Below are 21,306 nucleotides of genomic sequence, written 5' to 3' on the forward strand. Positions count from 1 at the left end.
TCTGACTCCATACTCTGGCTGATTTAAGACACTGAGCTCTGGGCAAACAACAGAGGAACCAAGGGTGGAGCCAGGGTCGTGCGGGCTCCCCCAGGATGGGGTACTAAATGACAGATAACAGGGGAGGAGGGGAGCGGGGGAAGAACTAGTTTCCTGCCTCTGGAACTCTGCGCTTTGCAGAAAGCACAGAGGCTTTGATCTCCACTGAAAGGAAAAGACAGGACGGAGTTACACTTTGATGAGACGTGACTACTGGGGCCTCCAGACCCACTTCCCCTGGAGAGACACACCCAGAAAGGGAAGTGGAGCAGAGGCTAGAGAAGAAACCAAAATCTGAACGTGCATGGGGAAAGAGGAGTAGCGAGGTCTTGAGCAGATCAGCTTTGCACTGGGGTTCAGGGCCAGAGACGGCAGTGCAGAAGGCAGCAGCCCGGCTGAAAAGGGTGCCTGAGGGCAAGGGTGACGCCGGAGGCCCGCAGGAGAGGGGGGAGTAAAGGGGGTGCCAGGAGTTGGCAGAACTGCAGCTGGGACGTGGCAGAGCAGAGGGGTCCCAACAGCCTCTCCAAGGCTCCTGGAGGCAGGCGGGAGGGGGTGACAGCTCGGAGGGCACAGCCAAGCTACCCGGAATTGTGTATGTTGATGGTGCCTGGCTCCTCAGGAAAGAACTTAGAGCCTGTTGACATGAGATCTCCCCAAGTGTGAGGCAATCCTAACCCAGAAACAGTAACCCATCCAACAACCCCAGTCTCCACGGATCATAGCATGGAGAGGTCTCTGGTGGGACGAGGAAATCACGAGACAATGAATCAGCCTGGATGCAGGGACTGAACACCACCTGTGTCTTCCTGCAGAGCCGGTCGCTCTGCGGAAACACCATGCTCTGCCTGTGCAAGGAGCACGGCCACGGGAAGGCGGGGCACCTCAGAGGGGGACTCTGAGAGGGACAAATCCACAGAAAAGAGGGAACACAGGAAGTGACGCCAACTAGCCCCCAGATCTGAAAGGAAGCTTCCAGCACTTCAGGGCACATGTGGCAGCCTGGCCCACAGGAAAGCCCTGCTGCCTGCCTACTTCTCAGTCCTGAAGCACCGTTGGTTCCATGGAGAAGTGGGGCCCTCAGTTCCTGGGTAAGGTGCTTTGCAAGGAGCTTCACCTGCCTAAATTTTCAATGGAGAACTGGGCAGGCGCCATCAGCGTTAACGGGAGCCTTCACAGCCTCGTGTGAAGGGACGCGGAGGAAAGGCCAGCTTGGGGCTGGGGAAACTCTGAGCAACAGTTGCTGGTAACTCTGGAAAGCAAAGGAGTGAAGAACAAGAAACAGGGGGCTGGGGGAGTGGACACACCTGCAGGAAACTGAAGGGAAGATGGAGACAAAGGGCTTGAGCCCGGTGTGGGGCCAGGGAAAGGCGCAGGCCCACAGGCAGCCACGTTAGTGAGGGAGCCAACGGGCCCCCAGGCTTCATTTTCCATTTCCCATCAGCCGTGCAAAGAGCCAATCAGGCTGTGGGCCCGCAATCCAGAGAAAGGGACCCCCCTGGAAGCACCCCACAGTTGTTCCCTGTGCAGCCAAGTTTCTCAAATCTAAAGGTCCTTGATGCCTAAAGCCAGTGATGGGCTGAAAATAGGGGTGCTGACATACCCAGAAAGGGAGAGGTCTCCTCCCCAATTTTAGTACTCTTACTACCAGCGCTGTCTGTAATGCCAATTATGACTTTAAGAAGGTGTCTGAGAATGGAAGAGTGGGCTTTGGGTCAAATTTATTATCCACTGTAGATACTCACTGCCTGCTTTTGGAGCAAAGTTAACGATGGACGATTAAAGTAGACTAACTTACGCTTCGCGTAGACATCTCGACAAGACACGCCCGTGATCTCCAGCTTCCGCAAGTTTTCACACACGCCATACTCTGTAACAAGAAACATTTGCTGGACATATAGAGTCAAGAAATCACAAAGCAACAGAAACAGACTGATGGAAGGGAAAGAGGGAGGAGAAAAGGGAGGGACTGAAGAAAGAGGGAGGGAGGGATGTAGGGAGGGACAGAGGGAGGATGCCTAAGCCTCCGCCTGGTCTTGCTAACCTGAGCACACAAACCCAAATGCAGACAGTCCTCAGCTTATGAACACAGTGTGGTAAAAACTCAGTGGTCTGGAAAGGATGCACGTTCCTATGGAAATGAGACTGTCATTGGTTTCAGGGTTCCACAAAGACCCCCTTAACCCGCAGTATGGCTCACCATGCTACTAATTCTATGAAACGAAGACACAGGTCCTTTCACTGAAGACCCAGGTGAGACACTGGGAGGAGGAGCTGGCCACTCTGGGTCCTTCTGCACAGGGCTAGCCTAGACCAGCAGCCAGGGAAGGGGGTCCTTGAGACCCTCCCAGCCTCCCTGTCCTCCCCCCCCACCCCCCCCACCCCCGTGCCTAGCTGACAGCACGCCCTCCTACTTTCTCCTCCCTGCCCCTACTCCCACCCCACCAAGGCTCCACTTTTCAAAATCATCGCCCTAGCACGTCCCAACCCAAACCTCGGGTCCTTCTGTTCAGGTCTGTGAGGCTTCTACAGGAAGCCCTGTAATTGAACTAATCCACACTAATACAGCACTGCTTGTTAGCCAAGGCTAATAATGACAAGACCTGACTCGTACCAGCCTTTGTGTGTGCTGGGCACCACGCCAGCTCCTGCCGGGCCCCACAGCACTCCACCCTGCCAGCAGCTCATGAGAGAGGTGCTACTGTCATCTCCGTTTCAATGACGAGAAAGCAGGGGCAGAGAGGTTGGGACTTGCACACAGGAACATGGGCTTGGGACGGGGGCCCAGAAACAAAGGCTGGATGGGAATGCCTCACACTGGTGAGCACAGCCTTGGCACAAGGCACATGCTCAGCAAATCTGATGAGAAAGACTACAGGGGGCCCCTAGCACCCCACAGGAATAACCCCCAAGACGCTCATTCACTGTGCTTATACCAGGTGCAACTGGGGCTTCATAGGACGGCCTGTAACAAAACCCTGACAACCACCTCTAAGACCAGTAATCTATCCTACTGCAGGGAGGGAAACTGAGGCTCGGTGAGGTTGGTGACCCAGCAGTCATCTGAAACAGGGATTGATATGATCTGGCCAGGAGCTGCAAAGCGCTGTCCACCTCATCTCATCATTTTATTGTGGCTAAACCCTCCTGAGGTCTGGTCCTTTCAATACAATGGATGATATTAACCCAAATGCTTCCGTAACTGTTAGGATTTTGACAAAGTAAAAGCTCAACATGCACACAGGCTGGAGAAGCTCTCTGAGGTGCAGTGGTTAGTCCTCTGCAAACCCCTCTGAACAGGCCTGCCCAGGGGCCCTGCTTTTCCCTGCTGCCACTGTTGACGAACAGTCGTGAAGTGAAAGACCTAAAACCATGGCCTTACTCTTTCTCAGGGAAAAAAAAACTATATCTGCTTTATCCTTCTGTCAAGAATAATGTGGATTCCATTCCAAAGAATTACGCAAGTTATAAGAACTTGTGAGGAACGACGATCACGAATATACTGTTTGTGAATCTGGGGCGGGGATAAAATAATGAGGGCATGAAACATGAGTTAGCAGCCATGTGGGAGACCAGTTTGTCAAAATCCCTGCAGACCACCCCAGGTCGACAGAACAAACTGGAACACCGGGTCTACCCCGCTCTCACTGAGACAAGCTCTGCTCTCTGTTAAATGGTCTTCACACTTTCCTGTGGCTCTGTGATGGCCAAGTGGCTCCCCAAATACCACCAGTCGTTGTCACTACTCTGTCCAGCTCTCCAACAACACACTTTGTTCTTCTTTTGTACAAACGATGAACTTCAAAATTGTTTCCGTGTAGTAAGCCCGGGGTGCTTTGGTTTGTTTTCTGTGTGGTTCTGAAAGGCCAACTCCTTTTCTCGGTTTCAGCGTGCCGCCAGTGCATGAAGCAGCCATGGATGAGCCTCCTTCTTCCTTGGTGACATGGCAGTTAGCTTGCAGGGCGGGGGGTGGGTGTGGGGTCTTCTCCTTTGAAATGCACACTGATTTAGCATGTGTTAGTACTGCAGGGCAATGGTTACATACAGGGCAAGACCTGAAAATGCATCCATTTGCGCTCTTGTTGCTGATGGCACCTGCAGGCCTTTTGCAAGGCATCGAGATTGTTCCTTGGGCATTCCTCCGTGCTCAGACTGTTGAAGTCTGGTGACTTGGTTTATGATTTCTGTATCTCAGTCCAATGCATACTCTAACCTGCTAGACATAACCACTGCCTCTCAATCACTTGGACTTCTGAGTGGTTGGTTCCAAGGTTTTTAGCTAGGATGGCCACATCATAAATCTCTGTATACTCTGTCAACAAATGGTATTGCTAATGTCATGGAGAAGGTGAATTTGCACAACCAGATAAAGCGCCCACAAAAATGCCATTAACAATCAGAAGAAAAGCAGAGTTATGATGGAGTTAGTGCTAATGAATACAGCAATCCTTAGTGGGCTTTTCTTAATGTTCCCAAAAGATCACAATAAATTCACCAAAGTAGAATAATGTCATTCTGACGATACTGTTCCTATAAGAAATGTCCGGTATTTTTCCACATGATGGAAAAATCTTTTTTTTTTTTTTTTAAGAGCAGCCAAGAACAACTTGACATCCTCTGATTGTTCTTTAAACCTTCCCATAAGTCATCAAGGGAAAATGCCCTGAAAATAGCTTTAAGGCCAGTGTACTTGCCAGCACCGTGTGTCCTTCCTTCCAGAAAAACTAACAAGTGCTAACTCCATCCTTCGGCACAGACCCGATCTGAGATGATTAAAAGTTAGCACACCAATCCATGCTGCCTATGGCTGTTCTTTAAGTATGGGATTTGGTGTTGCAGGCTGTCGATTCAAAAAGTTTCCTTGCTAACCTAGCACATAGGTAATTTATGAAATTCGTTTTTGAAAATGCCCACTCCCAAGATGGTAACAAAGTATTAAAAAGTTGGGAAGGCTGAGGAAAAAATGGGTGAACTGGACTTGAGAAATTAAGAACACTAAATGGTCACACTCTGGAAAACAGTCTGTTAGTTCCTCAAAAAATTAAACACAGAATTACCATATGGTCCAGCCATTATTCTACTTCTGGGTACACACCCAAGAGAATTGAAAGCTGGGACTTGAAGCGATATGTGTACACCCATGTTCATAGCGGCATTATTCACAGCAGCCAAAAGGTGGAAGCAACCCAAGTATCCACTGATGAACAAATGTATAAGCAAAATGTGATCCATCCATACAATGGAATATTATTCAGTCTTTAAAAGGAAGGAAATCCTGACATGTGCTACAACATGGACGAACCTTGAGAATATTATGCTGAGCGAGATAAGCCAGACACAAAGGACAAATACTGTATGATTCCATTTACATAAGGCCCCTAGAGGAGTCTAATTCATAGAGACAGAAAAGAAAATGGGGCTTGCCAGGGATTGGGGAAGGGAAAACGGCGAGTCAGTGTTTAATGGGGACAGAGTTTCAGTTTGGGAAGATGAAAAGAGCTATGGAGATGGACGACGGTAATGGTTGCCCAACAACGTAAATGTACTTAAAGCCACTCGACTATACACCTAAAAATGGTGCAAATGGTAAATTTTTTGTATATGTTTCTACAATTAAAAAAATTAAATTGCCACTTCAAATATTCCAACCAGAAATTTTCCAAAAGGCGATTTAAAAGATGGTTTGCCGAGAGGAAAACAACAGCTCAGTGGTTTGGCCTGAGTCAAGTCAACACTGAAGCTGCATCTAATTGCCAGGGGCTGCCAACCTCTCATCGCTCATTTCCTGTCAACGAGGCCAGTCCCATGTGATGGGACTTGGCAAAACATCTCTGCCCCCACAGCACATTTCTGAAAATGCACAGAAGCTGCTCAGTCTCTATGCGTGGGAACGGGTGAACAGAGTTTTCTCTCTTTTCTACTCTCTCACCCCCACAGGAGAGCCCAACAGGCACCCAACAGGCTTCCTGAGGCTCCTTCCCCAGAAGAGACAACGGAGTAATGGAGATGGTACCTATGCCAGTGTGACTGAGATATGCACACACTTTGCATCGAAACAGAAGGGGACACAGAAATTAAGGTCATTACTCTGGGCACTGCTTCGATATTGGGAAACTGCAATTAGAGGGGATTTAGTCTCCTTGTCCCAAGAAACAGCGCTCAGGAAGGAGCGCTGCCACGTTGGAAAGGCATGGTGCTAAGGCACTATCTGAAGCAAGCTGGTGGGCACACAAGGTAAGTTTGGAAAGGGAGGTTCTCTTCTGATCCTGGAGGGACCTGAACGTCAGAGACAGGAGTCCACAGGCAACACAGAAGCACTGAAGAGTCGTAGGAAGAAAAGCAGCACAGACAGGGCCTGTAGAGCCACTATTAATCTGTGGGTGGAGCCAGCGGAGATGCACCTGGAAACGCAGGTGGGGGGGGCGGTGCAGTGAGGAGGCCACTGAACCACCAGGTAAGACAGAGGCAGGAGGAAAGGAGGGCGCAACCCGAACTTGGCACCTGGCAAGCAGGAGGGAGCCAGGGAGAAAGGGTGGAGTGTGGACTGAAGAAACGCTGCTAGCTTGTTTCCTATCTGCTGTAAACTCAGTTTTCTACATAAAACTAGAAGGTGGTATTGATTCGAAAGACTGCATTTTTGTTTGCATTAAATTAGGAGATAATTGTAACCCTTAGTGGAATACGGTTAAAGCTTTTACTTCCTGCTAAAAAAGAAGTCAAGGGCAGTGGGACGGGGAGCTGGTGGGAGGGGACCGCCACCAGGCTGGGGGGAGGAGTCAGGCATCCAGCCCCCGCCTAGGTTTCCTGACACAGCTGCTCTGAGGGAATATCCAAAAACACTGCGCAACAACAGAGCCCTGATTTCAAATCCCTGTGTGTTCTCCAGTGGCTGTTTTACTCAGTTATTACTGTAAGTGCATCAAATGCCTTTAAAATAATAATAATAGTAATGTAACAGATCTAGAAAAATCCTCTGCAGCCTGCTCATCTTAGGATGGGAAACAATGTAAAACACCGAAACCTGGACACAGCCCATAGGCGTCTCCTGTAAATACCTAGAACATTTAGGATGCTAAACAAATGTTCCCGAGGATAGGTGAAACCACCTACATCATCAATGTGATATTCCCAACCAGTTCCATCCCTGCAAAGACGAACAGTCTAGGTGCCAACAGGAAGCTTGAGAAGCATTGTTCTTCCAGCTAGAGGACTCTAACCCCCATCCGGCTCCCACGAAGGAACCCCCTGGCCAAGGGAGACCCACTCCATCTAAAACCCAGCTGCTATCCCAGACAGCTGTTCTTCCTGAGTGCGAGCACACCCGCTCTGTCTCAGCACCCATTGTAAGACCAGGAGAGAAGTCCCGTGAGTCCGACTTTGCAATCATCTCACTCTGGTCCTTTTCTAACATCCCAGCCACTTCCCTATTCCCCCACTAATACTATACAAGCAGGCCTGGTGATCCCGGTTTTACTCTCCGTCGCCACTGGGTGGACAGTGATGGCATCACTGCAACAGATGCTGACTCATGAGTTTGAAACCCAAGAGATCTGAAAGGGGCTGGTTTTTTGGGGGGACACTTATTCCTCTCCAAAGGCCAAAAGATGTCCTTGTATTTGCATGCCCACCAGAGAGACAAACCCAGATCCTCAAATGCATTACGTAACCATTTTATAAATACAGTGAAACAGAAAAAATGGCAGTGCCTGGACCTCTAACAACCATTCAATTCTTTTTGGCAAGGCACCAGTGTCTGCCCAGTTAAATAGGGCCAGGGGGAAATCTTTACTCAATGTTTCTGGGTACCAGATTCACTTTCCAGCTCGCTTTTTTAAGGTTTAAAAAAAAAAAAAAAGGGAAGTCTTAAAAATGTTCCCCTAAAAGGCATCGTTTTCCTTTATCCTTTTCTAGTTTGCTCATTGAAAGGACTATGTTTTTCTATAAAGCAGCATATGAGATTCAACCTGCAAAAATACAGAGAACTGTAGTTCTTTCAATTAGCAAAGCAGAAAAAAAGAATAAAGATTTTCCCTACAGTTTTGAGATTCTGTTGTATGTCCAGGAAATGGACTGGCTTCCTGTTCTCCTGGTTGACACAGGTGTTTCTCTGACCTGGTCAGCTTGTTTATCCAATTGCTGACCCGCCTACCCCACCACCAAAACTGGTGGGCTCAAGAAACATCTGCCTTAAAAAAAAAAAAAAAAGAAAAAGAAACATCTGCTTAACAGGAATCAAAAAATTGTCCTCAAGCCAACCTTACAAACAACAGCTTGCCCATTTCACCTCTTCCCGAAATGGCCCTTCCAATTTCAGCCATATTTAACAAAAGCCACATTTCTCATATTTTGCATCAGCATATCAAACAGAACAGAAATACCATTTTCTTCTGCATGTGAAACAAGATACTGGTTTTTTATTAGTTTCAGGTGCACAAAACAATGTAATAGTTAGATTAGACATTTATCATTTATATCCCTCACACAGTGATAACCTCCCTCCCCCAATCTACTACCCCTCTGACATCGCACACAGCCATTACATTTCCACTGTCTCTATTCCTAATGCTGTACTCCGCTTCTTGCAACTATATAAAATTGTAGTTGACATTCATTACTGTTCAGCTTCAGCTTCTGGTGTCCAGTGTAGTGATCAGGCCTCTACATCATTCCTGAGGTGGTCTCCATAATGAGACAAGTGGCCCGTTGGATACCCTACACAATCTTTACAACATTATTGATTACACCCTAAACTTCTGTATCCCCGTGGCAATCTTGTGGTTACCAACTGTGCTTTCTAATCCCCTCACCTTCCCTCTTATCCTTAGCCCCCGCCCCCATCTAGCAACCCTCAGTTTTTCCTCTATCTCTGAGACTGTTTCTGATTAGTTCATTCATTTATTCTTTTCTTTAGATTCCATCAAAATATTGGTTTTTAATTTCCCATTTCTGTCATAAAGATTGCACATTATGGGAAAAAGATATTTCTAATTATAATGGAATTTAAACCCACTTTAGACTTACAACTGATCAAAATATTACACAAATATTATTCCACGTGTCATTGAAACACTTACCATCGAGGAAAGACGTGGCAAAATAATATATTATTCATTCAAAACCTGACCCTGGCAGGCAAAGAGCTGAATAATATACAATCTTTGTGACTAAATATTTAGAGTTCAGTGTGGAATGGAAAAATACATGTATGAATATTTCCTTTGTTTTTAAATTTATCTTCTGTTATTAATTGAACATTTTGATTTAGAACATTTTGATTTAGAACTGAATTTTCTCAACTCATTAGTCTTACCTAGATTTCACGATGTATCGCATAAATGAACAGTGTCAAAATTGGCTGGCATTTGAAAATTCACCAACTAAATGGCGAGGTATTAACCAAAAAAGCCCCGTCAGGGTCAAAGGCAAAACAACATACTTGGCTTCCACCCTGGGTACTCTGAGAAATGATGACTTATTTATAGCCCCACATGCAAGTAACTGCAGGAGGACTGTAGCCAAAGGAATGATGCATCAAAAAGTATTTACCCTCCCTCTATCCGCTCCTGCCCGTGAGTCTGGATTTGGTTTGGTTTCTTATAAGAGGGAAAAATATCACCTATTTGTTATATACTGGCACCAAAACCAGGAACACATATTTGGCTTCTCAATAGCAATTTCCTTTCAACTGCCCAGAGAACTACCACTAGAAAATATTTCATTCCACAGCTCCAACATGTATGGGGCTAGAAAGGCCAAAGTTCTATAAAAATAACTAATTACTGCTAATTTATTATTGCCAGGACACTGGAAATTGTGAGCTTCTCACCAAACATTATGAAAAGCAACCACATTTTAAATTTCTAGTGTACCTCCCCCTTGCCCCAAAATCATCCGATCATTTTAAGAAGCGCTCTTAAACATGAATGCCTTGTCTGCACCCTGGAAATCAATCATGGCCCAAAATTCTCTGAAGCAGTAACGCAGATGTATGGTATCCTCTTTCCCACTCCCATTTTTCCATGGTTTTTTTGTTCTGGAAAAATCCAATTATCAAAATACAGAAAGTAAACATGCAAATTCACTAGTTAGTCTCACTCACCCTCCCAAGACACTGAAAAAAATGAAGCCACCATTATACCCATGTCAGGGCTGAATCTGGAAGCTCTGTTCCAGGAAACCTGATAGGTAGGAGGACCCACCTCCTCCATCAGCCTGAGATCCTGCCTCCTGCTCACCAAGGCTGGGAGGGTTTTGGTTTTTAGGTACATGGTCTTGAATTTGGCCTTATTAACATCCACTATAATCAAATGTTCAGAAAAGATGAAGTTTTAGGGCTCAGAGAAATAGGACTAGAATTGTCTCAGAAACAACTATTCTTACATATAATCCAATCACAATTACACTAACTCCACAAGACCCTATGAATACCACATGGGAGGTGAGCTGGAAATTAAAGTTACAAGAATGAACTAGTGAAACTGAAGACCTAACTGTTGACCATCTGCATAACCGTGGGATGATTACTTACACCCAAGTTAAAAATGTAGGGCCGGCCAGGTGGCTCAGGCGGTTGGAGCTCCGTGCTCCTAACTCCGAAGGCTGCCGGCTCGATTCCCACATGGGCCAGTGGGCTCTCAACCACAAGGTTGTCAGTTCAATTCCTTGAGTCCCGCAAGGGATGGTGGGCTCCACCCCCTGCAACTAACATTGAACACGGCACCTTGAGCTGAGCTGCCTCCTGGATGGCTCAGTTGGTTGGAGCGCGGGCTCTCAACCACAAGGTTGCCGGTTCGACTCCCGCAAGGGATGGTGGGCTGCAAATCTCCAAGCCTATTGCACAGCAACACCATTCCTGGATTATTCCTTGGAGAAATTTTCAAACTATCTGTATCCAAGGAAACACACATGAGATTGTTCACTTTCACACTGGGTATAATGAAAAAAATAAACATAAGCAAAAGAACAAAAGTGTGGCCTTCAAATTATGAACCACCATATAACATTTAAAAAGACTGAACCAGACTTTATTGACATGGACAGAACTTAAAAACACGAGTTGACAGGAGCAAAGCAGATGTACAATACTTACAGTAAGATATATTTCGAAAAATTAAATCACCACCAAACAATGCTATATATTGGGGGACGTATACAGGTATATGTATATACAAGTAAACTAAATCCACGACAGCGGCTGCTTCTTGGAGTGGGAAGGACAGTGATGATCAGAAGGGACGTGAGTGTTAGCTGAGATGTTTTCTTTAAAAACCAGTAGAAGAACCAAAAGCAAATATGACAAGACTTAACAGTTATTTATTGGGGGTATTTATTAGGAATATGCCAAGTTTTATTATATTTATCTTTCATTTTTTTAATTTCTCAAAATGAAAATTCCCCTAGCACGTTAGGCCACCTCGGTAAACAAGATGCCTGGATTCCACCATCACGGTGTCTACTGTCCCAGGAAACCTGAACGGAGAAATGTAGCAGCGGGAAAAGAAGGAGTGAAGAGTCTTCCACATCTGCTCCTCAACTTCTTTCTACATCTTCATCTGGACTTTTTATATTTCCGTTAGAAATTCTCAGAATTTACCCTGAGCTATAACTCCAGTTAATTTTACTCTGTGGCATGCCTTTGAGTTTTCTGTTTACACAAAAGTCTTCTATTACCCTCCATTCCTAGAGCTGAGCTAGCTATAGACCTTACAGTTCCCCAGAGACCGCCACACAGCTTTGGCTGACTGATGGAGAAACTCCTCAAAGCACAATGGAACATCTGTGATCAACCTGGGTCTTACAGGTGTACAAAATGCAAAACAAAGCAAAGGGAAATCACAGAGAAACTGGAACTTTCTTTGCCTCTATTTTAAAATGTCAAAAGAGGGGTGGATGGGTGGCTCAGTTGACTAGTGCTTGAGGTCTGGGCAACAGGGTTGCCAGTTTGATTTCCACATGAGCCAGCGGGCTGCACCCTTCGCAACTAGAATGAAGACAAATAAGCTGCCACTGAGCTCCGAGGCAGCCGTATGGCTCAGTCGGTTGGAGCACATGCTCTCAACCACAAGGTTGCCAGTTCGAGTCCCGCAAGGGATGGTGGGCTGCACCCCCTGCAACTAAGATTGAACAACAGCAACTGAACTTGGAGCTGAGCTACGCCCTCCTCAGTAAGACTGAAAGGACAATTTGACTTGGAGTTGATGGGTCCAGGGAAAAACACACTGTTCCCCAATAAAGTCCTGGAAATACATACTGTTCCCCAATAAAGTCCTGTTCCCCTTCCCCAATAAAATCTTTTAAAAAAAAAAGTCAAAAGAAATTTATTTGCCACAAAAATGACAAAAGGTTAATACTGTTAATATTTAAAAAGTGCTTAAAATTTGTAAGACAAAAATAGACTCCCTAAGAGAAAAAGACACACACACACACACACACACACACACACACACACAAATAGGGAATTCCCAAGAGGTGATATAAAAATGGCAAAGAAGCATGATAACTAAACACCTACCATTGAAAGGGTGAGGGCTTAGACCCATCATCTCATTTAACCCTGTGGGACAGCCCTTCCCACTAACACTTGGGAGGTGAAGCAGCATGTCCACAATCTCAGCAGATACACAGAGCCTGCCCTGCTGATTACAAATCCAAAGTACTGGCCATTGAGCTTTACAGCAGAGATGACTGGCTGATCCCCTGGTAGGGGAGGCTTATGGTACAAATTCCAACAGCTTGGCAATGGGTATCTAAGGTGTTATCAACGTGCACAACGCCACCTCAGGAAGTGCACACTAAGATGGTAATCTTAGAAGTTCTAAAAGGTACATTTAAGTCTCATAAAGTCCTACGAAATGTACAAAGGCAGTCTTGATAGCACTGTTTATGACAAGAAAAAATTGCAAACTTAGAAATCGACCAGTAAGGGACTAGTCTGTGGCATATGTATGCTGTGGAGTAGTATGAAGCTCTTTTATATTAAGCTATCTCTAAAAGAATATATATGGTATGATCCCATTTAAGTAAAAACGTGTCCATGACTCTACATGTGTGTATGGAGAGATGTTTCCTAAAATTTTAAGGGTGGCTTATCTTTGATTGTAGGGCTCTCTGATGATTCTTATTTTCATCCTTCTGCTGTTCTGCGTTGTTCAGATTGTTTCTTACCTATCCTATTTACCAAAATATGAGAGCTTATTGAACATCAGAGATCTGTCAACGTTTAAACCAGAGAGGCTTGCACTCTGGATTAAGTAAATAACTCCTCCAGGGATTTGTTATAAAACTACTCACTGCCCTCACTACTGCCACCAGCATCTCTGAGGGTGACAGCAACGCCTGCAGCACTGCCCTGCTCCACCCAACTGTCCACAGATCTGGTCGTCCCCTCAAGAGATCCTCCAAACACTCGGCCCCCTCTGCTCCCTAACTACTCAAGCTCACCCTCATTGCTCTCCTCAGCTTCCCCAAAGCCTCATCCTCAGGGCTGGGAAGGGGGAGGGCGCCCACAGAGGTCAGCTAAGTCTCTGACCTAAACCTCCAGGGTCTCGCACACACAGGGACACCCCGCCCCAGTTCGAATCACTCCCCTTGGCTTCGAGGCATCCTGTCCCCGCAGCTGGGGGACCCCTTACCCCTCTCTGAGCACCCCAATGCCCACCAGAAACTCCACCTCGCCCGGACGCCGCGCCCCGAATCTGTGGCGGGGCCCCCGCCCAGCTGGGTCCGCCCCCTGGAGTCCCTGATCTGTGGCAGGTTCCCGTCCAGGGGCCATGGGGACCTGAGACCCCGAGTCCTTTTCAGGCCAGAAACACCCGCCTAGCCAGGACCCTGCCCATTGGGCAACCGACCTATGGCAGGTCCCTGTCCAGGCCCCTTGCAGACCTCCGACTCCCCTCCGCGGCCCGGACCCCCACTGCCCGGACCACCGTCCAAAGCCCCCTCCAGGCCAGAGCCCCCTCCCAGGCCCGGACCCCCACTACGGTGCACTCACCCTCGCGGCAGCGCCGTCTCCAGATGGTGTCGGTGAGCAGGATGCGCCGGAACTTGGTGCAGACCTGGGCCAGGCTAGGCAGGTCGGTGCCGGGCAGCGAGGCGAAGATCTCCACCAGCAGCTCGGGCGGCAGCTCCAGCAGCGAGCAGCGCGGGGGCGACGAGGGGCCCGCGCCCCGGCCGCCCTCCGCCCCGCACAGCGCCACCGCACCCGCCTCGATGCACTCCTCCTCTGGGTCCGTGTCCGGCTCGCTGTCGGCCGCCGCCGTCTCGGCTGGGCCCCGGCGCTGCTGGCGGCGCCGGCATCCCCGCGACGGGCCCACGCCGCAGAGGCGAGCGCACACCGCCATGCCAGCCCGAGTGACAGCCGCCGCGCCGCCGCGACTTGCGCACGCGCAGCCGTTAGCCAGCCCCGCCCCACCAGAGCCACGCCCCCACGCCGCCGGCCCGGCCCGGCCCGGCCCGGCCCGGCCCCGCCCACCAGGAGGAAGGTACGGAGGGCTCGTCCTGGGAAGCCCCGCCCTCTGGGGAGAGGGGATCAGCAGGACCCTCTCCGCCAGCCGGGGGAATCCCGGGGCGGCCCTGGTCTCCGCCCGCCTGAGATCTGCGGGCTTCCAGTCCCGCTTCCAGACCGAGGACGGGAAAAGAATGTCACAAACACTGGACTGCCGCTCCTTCCCGACTGAGGAGGTGTGTGTGGGCAACAAAACGACTCCGTGGGGCGTGTGAGGGCGGAACTCACCACCGTCCAGAGTATGGGGCTCATGGCAGTCGCCCCGCACCCTGGGACGCCTTCGGGTGCATCTGCTGCCCCGTGGATGGCCCCTAAGGACACCCCCACCCAAACCTCTCCCAGGAAGGCCCGAAAGACCACCCCCCAGAACCGCCCTGGAAACCACCCGCAGCCCAGGACTTGCCGGAGGACCTGCCCCATGAATCACTCCAGGACCATCTGTGAGGAACCCCCCCGCCAAGGACGGCCCCGAGGACAGCTCCCCAGAACCTCTCCCAGGACATCCCCCTGAGGACGGCCGCCAGGACTGGCCCCCTGGATTTCCCAAGGACACCCTCCGTGAACCTTCGGAGGAAGGCTCCAGGGCCGAGCCCCTGGATTGCTTCGCAGAAAAGCCATTGTTTAGGTGGGTGGAGCGAAGCAAACTGTTACAGCCCTCTAAACTACGTAGGTGAGCCAAATAGAACCCTGAATTGTGCCTATCAGCTTTCTTTTACCTAAAAACTGACATTCACTTATTTCTGCCCTTCTTGCAGTGAAAAGGGGAGATCGTGCGAGGAGATGAATCCTGTCATCTGCCGTGATCTTGTGGATATGGGAGAGCTCCCGCACTACAAAAGTTTTAAGCCTCCCTCACTTTAGAAATTTTAAGTCTCCCTTTCCCTAGTTTCTTAGCTCCTTAGCCCCTGGCTTTGATTACTCTTCTCATCAGTTGCTGAATCCTACACTAAAGATCGCTCCTAGCCTGAATCACGGAATGTCTCTCAGGTAACCACTTAAAAGCCTGGGACGTCCCAACATCCCCCAAGCCATTCCGGACCCCCCAGGCCAGTGTACTTGTTGATTGTAATCACTGAAACCTAATGTTCTGTCCAACCCATTCTGGGCCCAGCTCCTGGACCCAGATGCCACCTGAATGACTGGTTGAATGGCCACAGGCTCTACAGAGCTAACGGATTTATTAATTAAAATCTATTTTTCCTCATTCCGGGGCCTTGGCGACACAGAGGACACCCCAGCAAGATTGCCAGCCCCAACCAAAGAAGCCAGGCGGATCTCGGATCTCGACACCCTGTCCTCATCTGAGGTCAGATAGGGCAAGAGTTCCGTGAATCCCCCAATAGGTAGGGACAGCTCTACACCCCTGCCCAGCAGGTAGCAGATACAGAAACACAGACCTTCTGTCCCTCAATTTCCCATAGAGATTTTATGGGGATCACGTCTCTCAAGGGGAAAACCAGGCAGGCAGTTAGATACAGGCATCGGGTCTCTGCATTACCACCCAAAAGACTTCCGCTCTCTGTCCAAAATTCTCCTTTTCATTGTAAACAAATGGGTACAAGGTACCCAACTAGATTAAACCGGCCACTCACACCTGCACAGTCTAAAAAGATGAGGTAATAGCCTCTTGTCAATCACAGATGTCGATCAAGTTGGTCCCACTGCCCAGAAAGGAACAGCCCATTCTAGAGAAAAATGTCCTGCCAGTCTGGGCCTTTTGAGCCTCTTCTTTTGCTCAGCCTGCTCCAAACTCTTTGGAGCGCACTTTTTCTCCTAATAATGTCACCTTGGGCCCTTGAGCCATTCTCTACTGCTCAGGTCCACTTCTATTTCTTTGAAGTGTACTGTCTCTTCTAATAACTACTCTTTCACCACTTTATTTCTGTGTCTCATTCAATTCTTTGCTCGAAGCGCCAAGAACCTGGACACCCCACCGAGAAGAGCCCACTCTCCCGGAACACTGCTGTACCCTAGTTACCTTGTTTACTGTGCTCCAGGGCACGTGTGTTCTAGAGAATTAGTAAAGCCACCTCGTGACAGTGGCTTAACCTTAAATAACTCAGAACAAGAAATTGTTATTAGTTGTTTCCAGAGAGGAGGGCCAGGGGTGTTAAAAAAGCAGCTCTATAATTGGGTGGGCCCAACTCTTTTCTAGTCAAGACCTACTTCCATGCCCTGAAAAGTGCTGGAGGAATTTCCCACAGTCTAAATGGAAGCTAAGAATCGAGGGGCCACTCCAGTGTTTCTGGTCAAGTGTGGGTTTTGCTAATCAAATATAAAATAGTGACGCTGCCAGTTCCCCTGGGCCCAGCCTCCACAAATTCCTGGCTATCCACTACCACCATGAGGAAATCTCTAAGCAGAAAAGGGGGCTGCCTACCCTGGTCCACAGAATCCCATGAATGGGACAGTGCAAAGTGCAAAATAATGCCTTAGTTCAAATTTTGATCATCTCAGGTCCACACAATTGAAAGACAACACGAAACTGACCTCCCTGTATCTAGGTTTTTCAGTCCATCCTCCACACTTATCAGAACTGTCTTCCTTCAGATACCAAGGGTGCCAAAAAACTGTATACAAATGAACACTTTGGTCAATGTTGCTGAAGCAGTAGTTATTGCTGAAGCACTATGCCGTCATCAGAAGTGTCTGGACGCTGATGGGAACCACTTTGAGCACATCCTATAATTGCAGAAATCAAACGTGACTTGTATTCATCTTCTGATTTCGGTATATATTGAGTATTACAATTTTCATACAGTTTTCCTTTCTTAAAATATATGTACATTTTTTTGGCACCCTCTGTAGTAACATAAACAAAAGCAGACTCATCCCATCACTTCCCTATTAAAAGTCCTTAATGTCCCCATGGACTCCTTAGCCCATCAAAGTAGCTCACAATCTGGTCCTAACCTCCTAGCCTGGCCTCCTCTCCTTCCCCACACACATCTTTCAATGGGAGCCATCAAATTCCTTAGCCAAAACTCACCATGCCTCGTCAACCATGTCTGTCACTTTGCTCAAGCCATCGCCTCTGCCAGGAAGCCCCATCGCCCCACTCCGTGCCATCAAAACCAGCCCCTTTCCTCCATGTCCTCAAATGGCACCCCCTTCTAGGAAGGGGCCCCTTTATTACAGCACCATCATATTGTTTTATTGTAAACACGTGGCTTCCTTTGGCACCAGCTTTACTAGATGTAACCCCGTCACATGATACATATGCTAACACTTCATGTAATCAATGAATGTTTACTGGCTAAATGTTTGTTGAATGAAAAAAACAAACAAATAAACCGACTAAAAGGAGAAACAAGGAGGAATGTAAACCAAACAGATTTAGGAAGACTGGTGGGTTACCACCGTCACCATCCAAGCTAGGAAGCATCTCAGCAGGCAGAAATGCATCAACTAATAAATATTTACAGAATACCTGACTAGCCTAAGTGCTATGTTCTGTGTTCCATAGATTCTAAAGCATGATCCATGCCACTGTTACATTTTGGTCAGTTATTTTTAAAAATCTATCTACTCCCTCCTAGACCTTATTACTAAAATATAATTTTCTCCTAGAGGAGCTTAGAGTATATTAAAATGTACAAAATAATTTGGTTAAATTTACATCTTTAGAAAAATGGTTAAACTATTCTTTGTTCATAATTTGAATTATGCAACTATACAGTTAAAAGATAGATCCACATATTCTTGACAGCAGGAAGGCTGTGTACAATAACTCGCCAAAATGTTGAAGAATTGAATTAGTGCAGACCATCCGAAGAGAAAGAAAAGGATGGCTGTGAGAGCTTGGGTGATCTATCTCGGTGGAAAGGAACCAAAAGGGAAAGACTGCATATAACTGAGAACGATGGCATGTTGAACCCTGAAAGCTTTATATGTCCTTGAACAAATTTACAATTCCTTATACAGAACTGTATCATTTACAAAGGACACTAAGGAGGGTGCATTCATGCGAAAATGAGGAAAAACTAGACAGAAGAGATCATCTGTTTTAACACTATGAGACTACAATAATGAACTCTTTGTTAGTAAGGACTGATAACATCTAAGGAAATAAGCAGAATACAGGGCAGGGCATTTTTCAATTGGTTGCCTTGAAAGTCACTGAAGTACTGTTTCTTGGACTTAAGCAAACTGTGTTAACTTTACCCACGCTGGTTCTCAGAATCCAGATGTGAAAAGTGGCATCTCACCCACTGCTCAGCAGAAACAGTCAAGGTGAATGGAAAAAAGGGAAAATAATAAAAGGCTAAACAAGAGGTTTATGATTTAAAACGAGAAGTCTGAACAATTGCATCCCTTAACAATCCTGGATATGGGCAAAAGCTGGCAGCAATCCTTTGAAATTTGTTTAAAATTAAACAAACAAACAAACACTGTGGAATGCCAGCCAGTTCCATTAGATGTTATTCACTCACTTAAATAATGTTAGGTTATATCCGTGATTTATGCACTAGTTTGTTGATTTCTGAAGTTGTAGCGCAGAGGCAGAGCTTCACCGGGAGAGGAACACTCCAACGCAACACCGTGTGCCTCTCTTGGCAAAACCTCAGGGGAACCAGGGAAGACACTCCCACAGGCTACATCTATTGCATGTCAACTAAAAAATCCTCCTGACTGAATCCTTTCTGAGAATAGCTCCTGCACTCCTCTTGAGCAATACTTGTTTATTTACTTGTTCTAAAGAGCAAAAAGATGACACACAACTGATTGGACAAGTGGCCAATAGTAGCCCAGACAACCTCGAGGGTGGAATAGTTCTTCCAATTAGAAAGAGGCGAGGTGGGACAGGCCAGGCTCGCCTGAGGAGATGAACTAATTCTCAGTGTGGCTTGCCCTCCATGTTGAGTGTGGCAAAAATAACACTAATGTGTTCTGGACTGCAGGTTCATGTTTCATGCCCCATTTAACAGATTCTTAGAAGTAGCTAGACAGCATGATTTACAGCTATGTTACATCACTAATGCTGGGGCATCATTCAATTTTTAGCAGTTACATTATTTCCCCCACGAGTATGGTCATTTATGGTCTTTTCACGTTATGAAAACATAGGATGACAGTTATTTAAAACTGACACTGCTTGGCTTTCTAGAATGATTATTTGATAGTTCAAAAGCATCATGAGATTCCTAGAGAAAACACTAAATTAAAACAAAAGGTGTGTTCTTGCTTTCCTATTTTATATGAATTATTTCAAGAAAATAATATTTATGTTACTCATCTAAAAGTAAATCATACTATGCTTATATTAACTAGCTTAAAGTAACTCCTGAATAATATTAATTTACTACTCTAAATATTGTTCACTACATCAAACTTCTATTAAGTTGCAATCTAGGGGCACATGAAAAATTTCACATCCACTCAAGCACACTTGCTTTCAAAAGTTAAATGAAGTTACTTCTTAATTTATGTGTATTTGTATATGAATGTAAAGTAATACATTTTAAATATAATTTTTATATTATTTATTTGAATTTGCTAGTCTTAAATGGAGATTATGCTTACGATACACCTTTATACACCAACTGTATTGGATGATTTTCTGAGAAACATGTAGGGATATGTTGTTTTAGAATCAAGTAGGAATTCAAGGCTAGGGGTAGGACTCTAACAGCCACTGTAAATGTGGACTTCAGTACTTGAAAATCACAAAGAATAACCTTGTTCTGTCACTAGCACAGCCCTTGAGGCTAATCCCTTGAGGCTATGGCAGTGAACCCAAGGGCGGGGGTAATTTGGTAAAGGTTTATAGATGCCTACGGGACCAGGAAAATATGACACTCTCCTTCCCCTCCCCCAACCTCCATATGCCAGATAATTGATTTTTTTCCCCTCTTCTTGCATTTGGAACAGTTTTCCAGCAAGAGAAGGAAACGTCCATTTCTTACAAAGTAGCACTTAAGCCAAGACAGCTCACTAGCCAATGCTTAATATCATAAAAACCCAGAAAAGCAAGCAACATAATCCACTCTCTTGCCTTCAGACCTGATCATTTTGTGTTTGGCAGAAGCTAGGTACATAATAAGCACTTACGGGATTTTTTTTTTTTTCAATTTTCAGAGAGTAAGTACAAAACAACCAAGTACAAAGCACTTGGAGTTTAAAACCTTTTTTTGAAACTTTGGAAACCAGATAGAATGTCTAAGTGCTCTTCTTTATTAACTGTATACTATCAGATTTTCAATGTAAAGAACTGTGACAGGAAAAAAAAACCTGGGACAAAAAGAGCATGCACAAATGCACTGTTCTTTTGTGAACAATGGCAGAATTAAAATCTACAACTAACATTGTTTTGGTGGTGGGGAATAATTATACAAGTATCTACAACATACTTGCTTCTCTATAAAAAAAGAAATCCCCGCTGTTATTAAAACTGCTTTGAGAAATGTGTTAAAACGTTTTGTATGTTTATATAATAATGTATATTAGCACAATTCAATTACTCTATCAAACAGGCATACAAGAAAGGCTTTTACAAACTCAAAAGGGAAAAAAGCCTGGAAATCTTTCAAACTATTAGATATCAAAGAGGAAAAACAGCCAAACAATCAAGTGCTCTTCATACAAATGTATGTTCAGACACCGAGATGGGCAATAGCTGAACTGATAACTGCATAGTGATCTAGATTCTCCAGGCCACTTTCATTTGCTCCTCACAAAACACTTGGAGTTCTAAAATATTATTGTCCTTTTACAGATGAGTCTGAGACTCAGAAAAATGGTTACTTCTTCAAGGTTGCTCAGCTAGT

At 46.3% G+C, this 21,306-nt stretch overlaps 1 protein-coding gene across 2 annotated transcripts in view; it reads right to left on the reverse strand.

Moving 5' to 3' along the window:
- Nucleotides 1–14,392, reverse strand: part of FBXO31 (F-box protein 31) — a 33,137-nt gene extending 18,745 nt beyond the window's left edge. For both annotated transcript variants that reach the window (XM_033128165.1, XM_033128164.1), the window contains exons 1-2: nucleotides 14,027–14,392; nucleotides 1,835–1,906 (exon numbers count right to left, since the gene is read on the reverse strand). In XM_033128165.1, the coding sequence (XP_032984056.1) occupies nucleotides 1,835–1,906; nucleotides 14,027–14,375 (421 nt within the window). In that variant the 5' untranslated portion in view covers nucleotides 14,376–14,392. The remainder of the gene's footprint in view (nucleotides 1–1,834; nucleotides 1,907–14,026) is intronic.
- Between the last annotated feature and the right edge of the window lie 6,914 nt (nucleotides 14,393–21,306).

Source organism: Rhinolophus ferrumequinum, chromosome 15 (genome assembly GCF_004115265.2).
Source record: "Rhinolophus ferrumequinum isolate MPI-CBG mRhiFer1 chromosome 15, mRhiFer1_v1.p, whole genome shotgun sequence".
Classification (NCBI taxonomy): Eukaryota; Metazoa; Chordata; class Mammalia; order Chiroptera; family Rhinolophidae; genus Rhinolophus; species Rhinolophus ferrumequinum.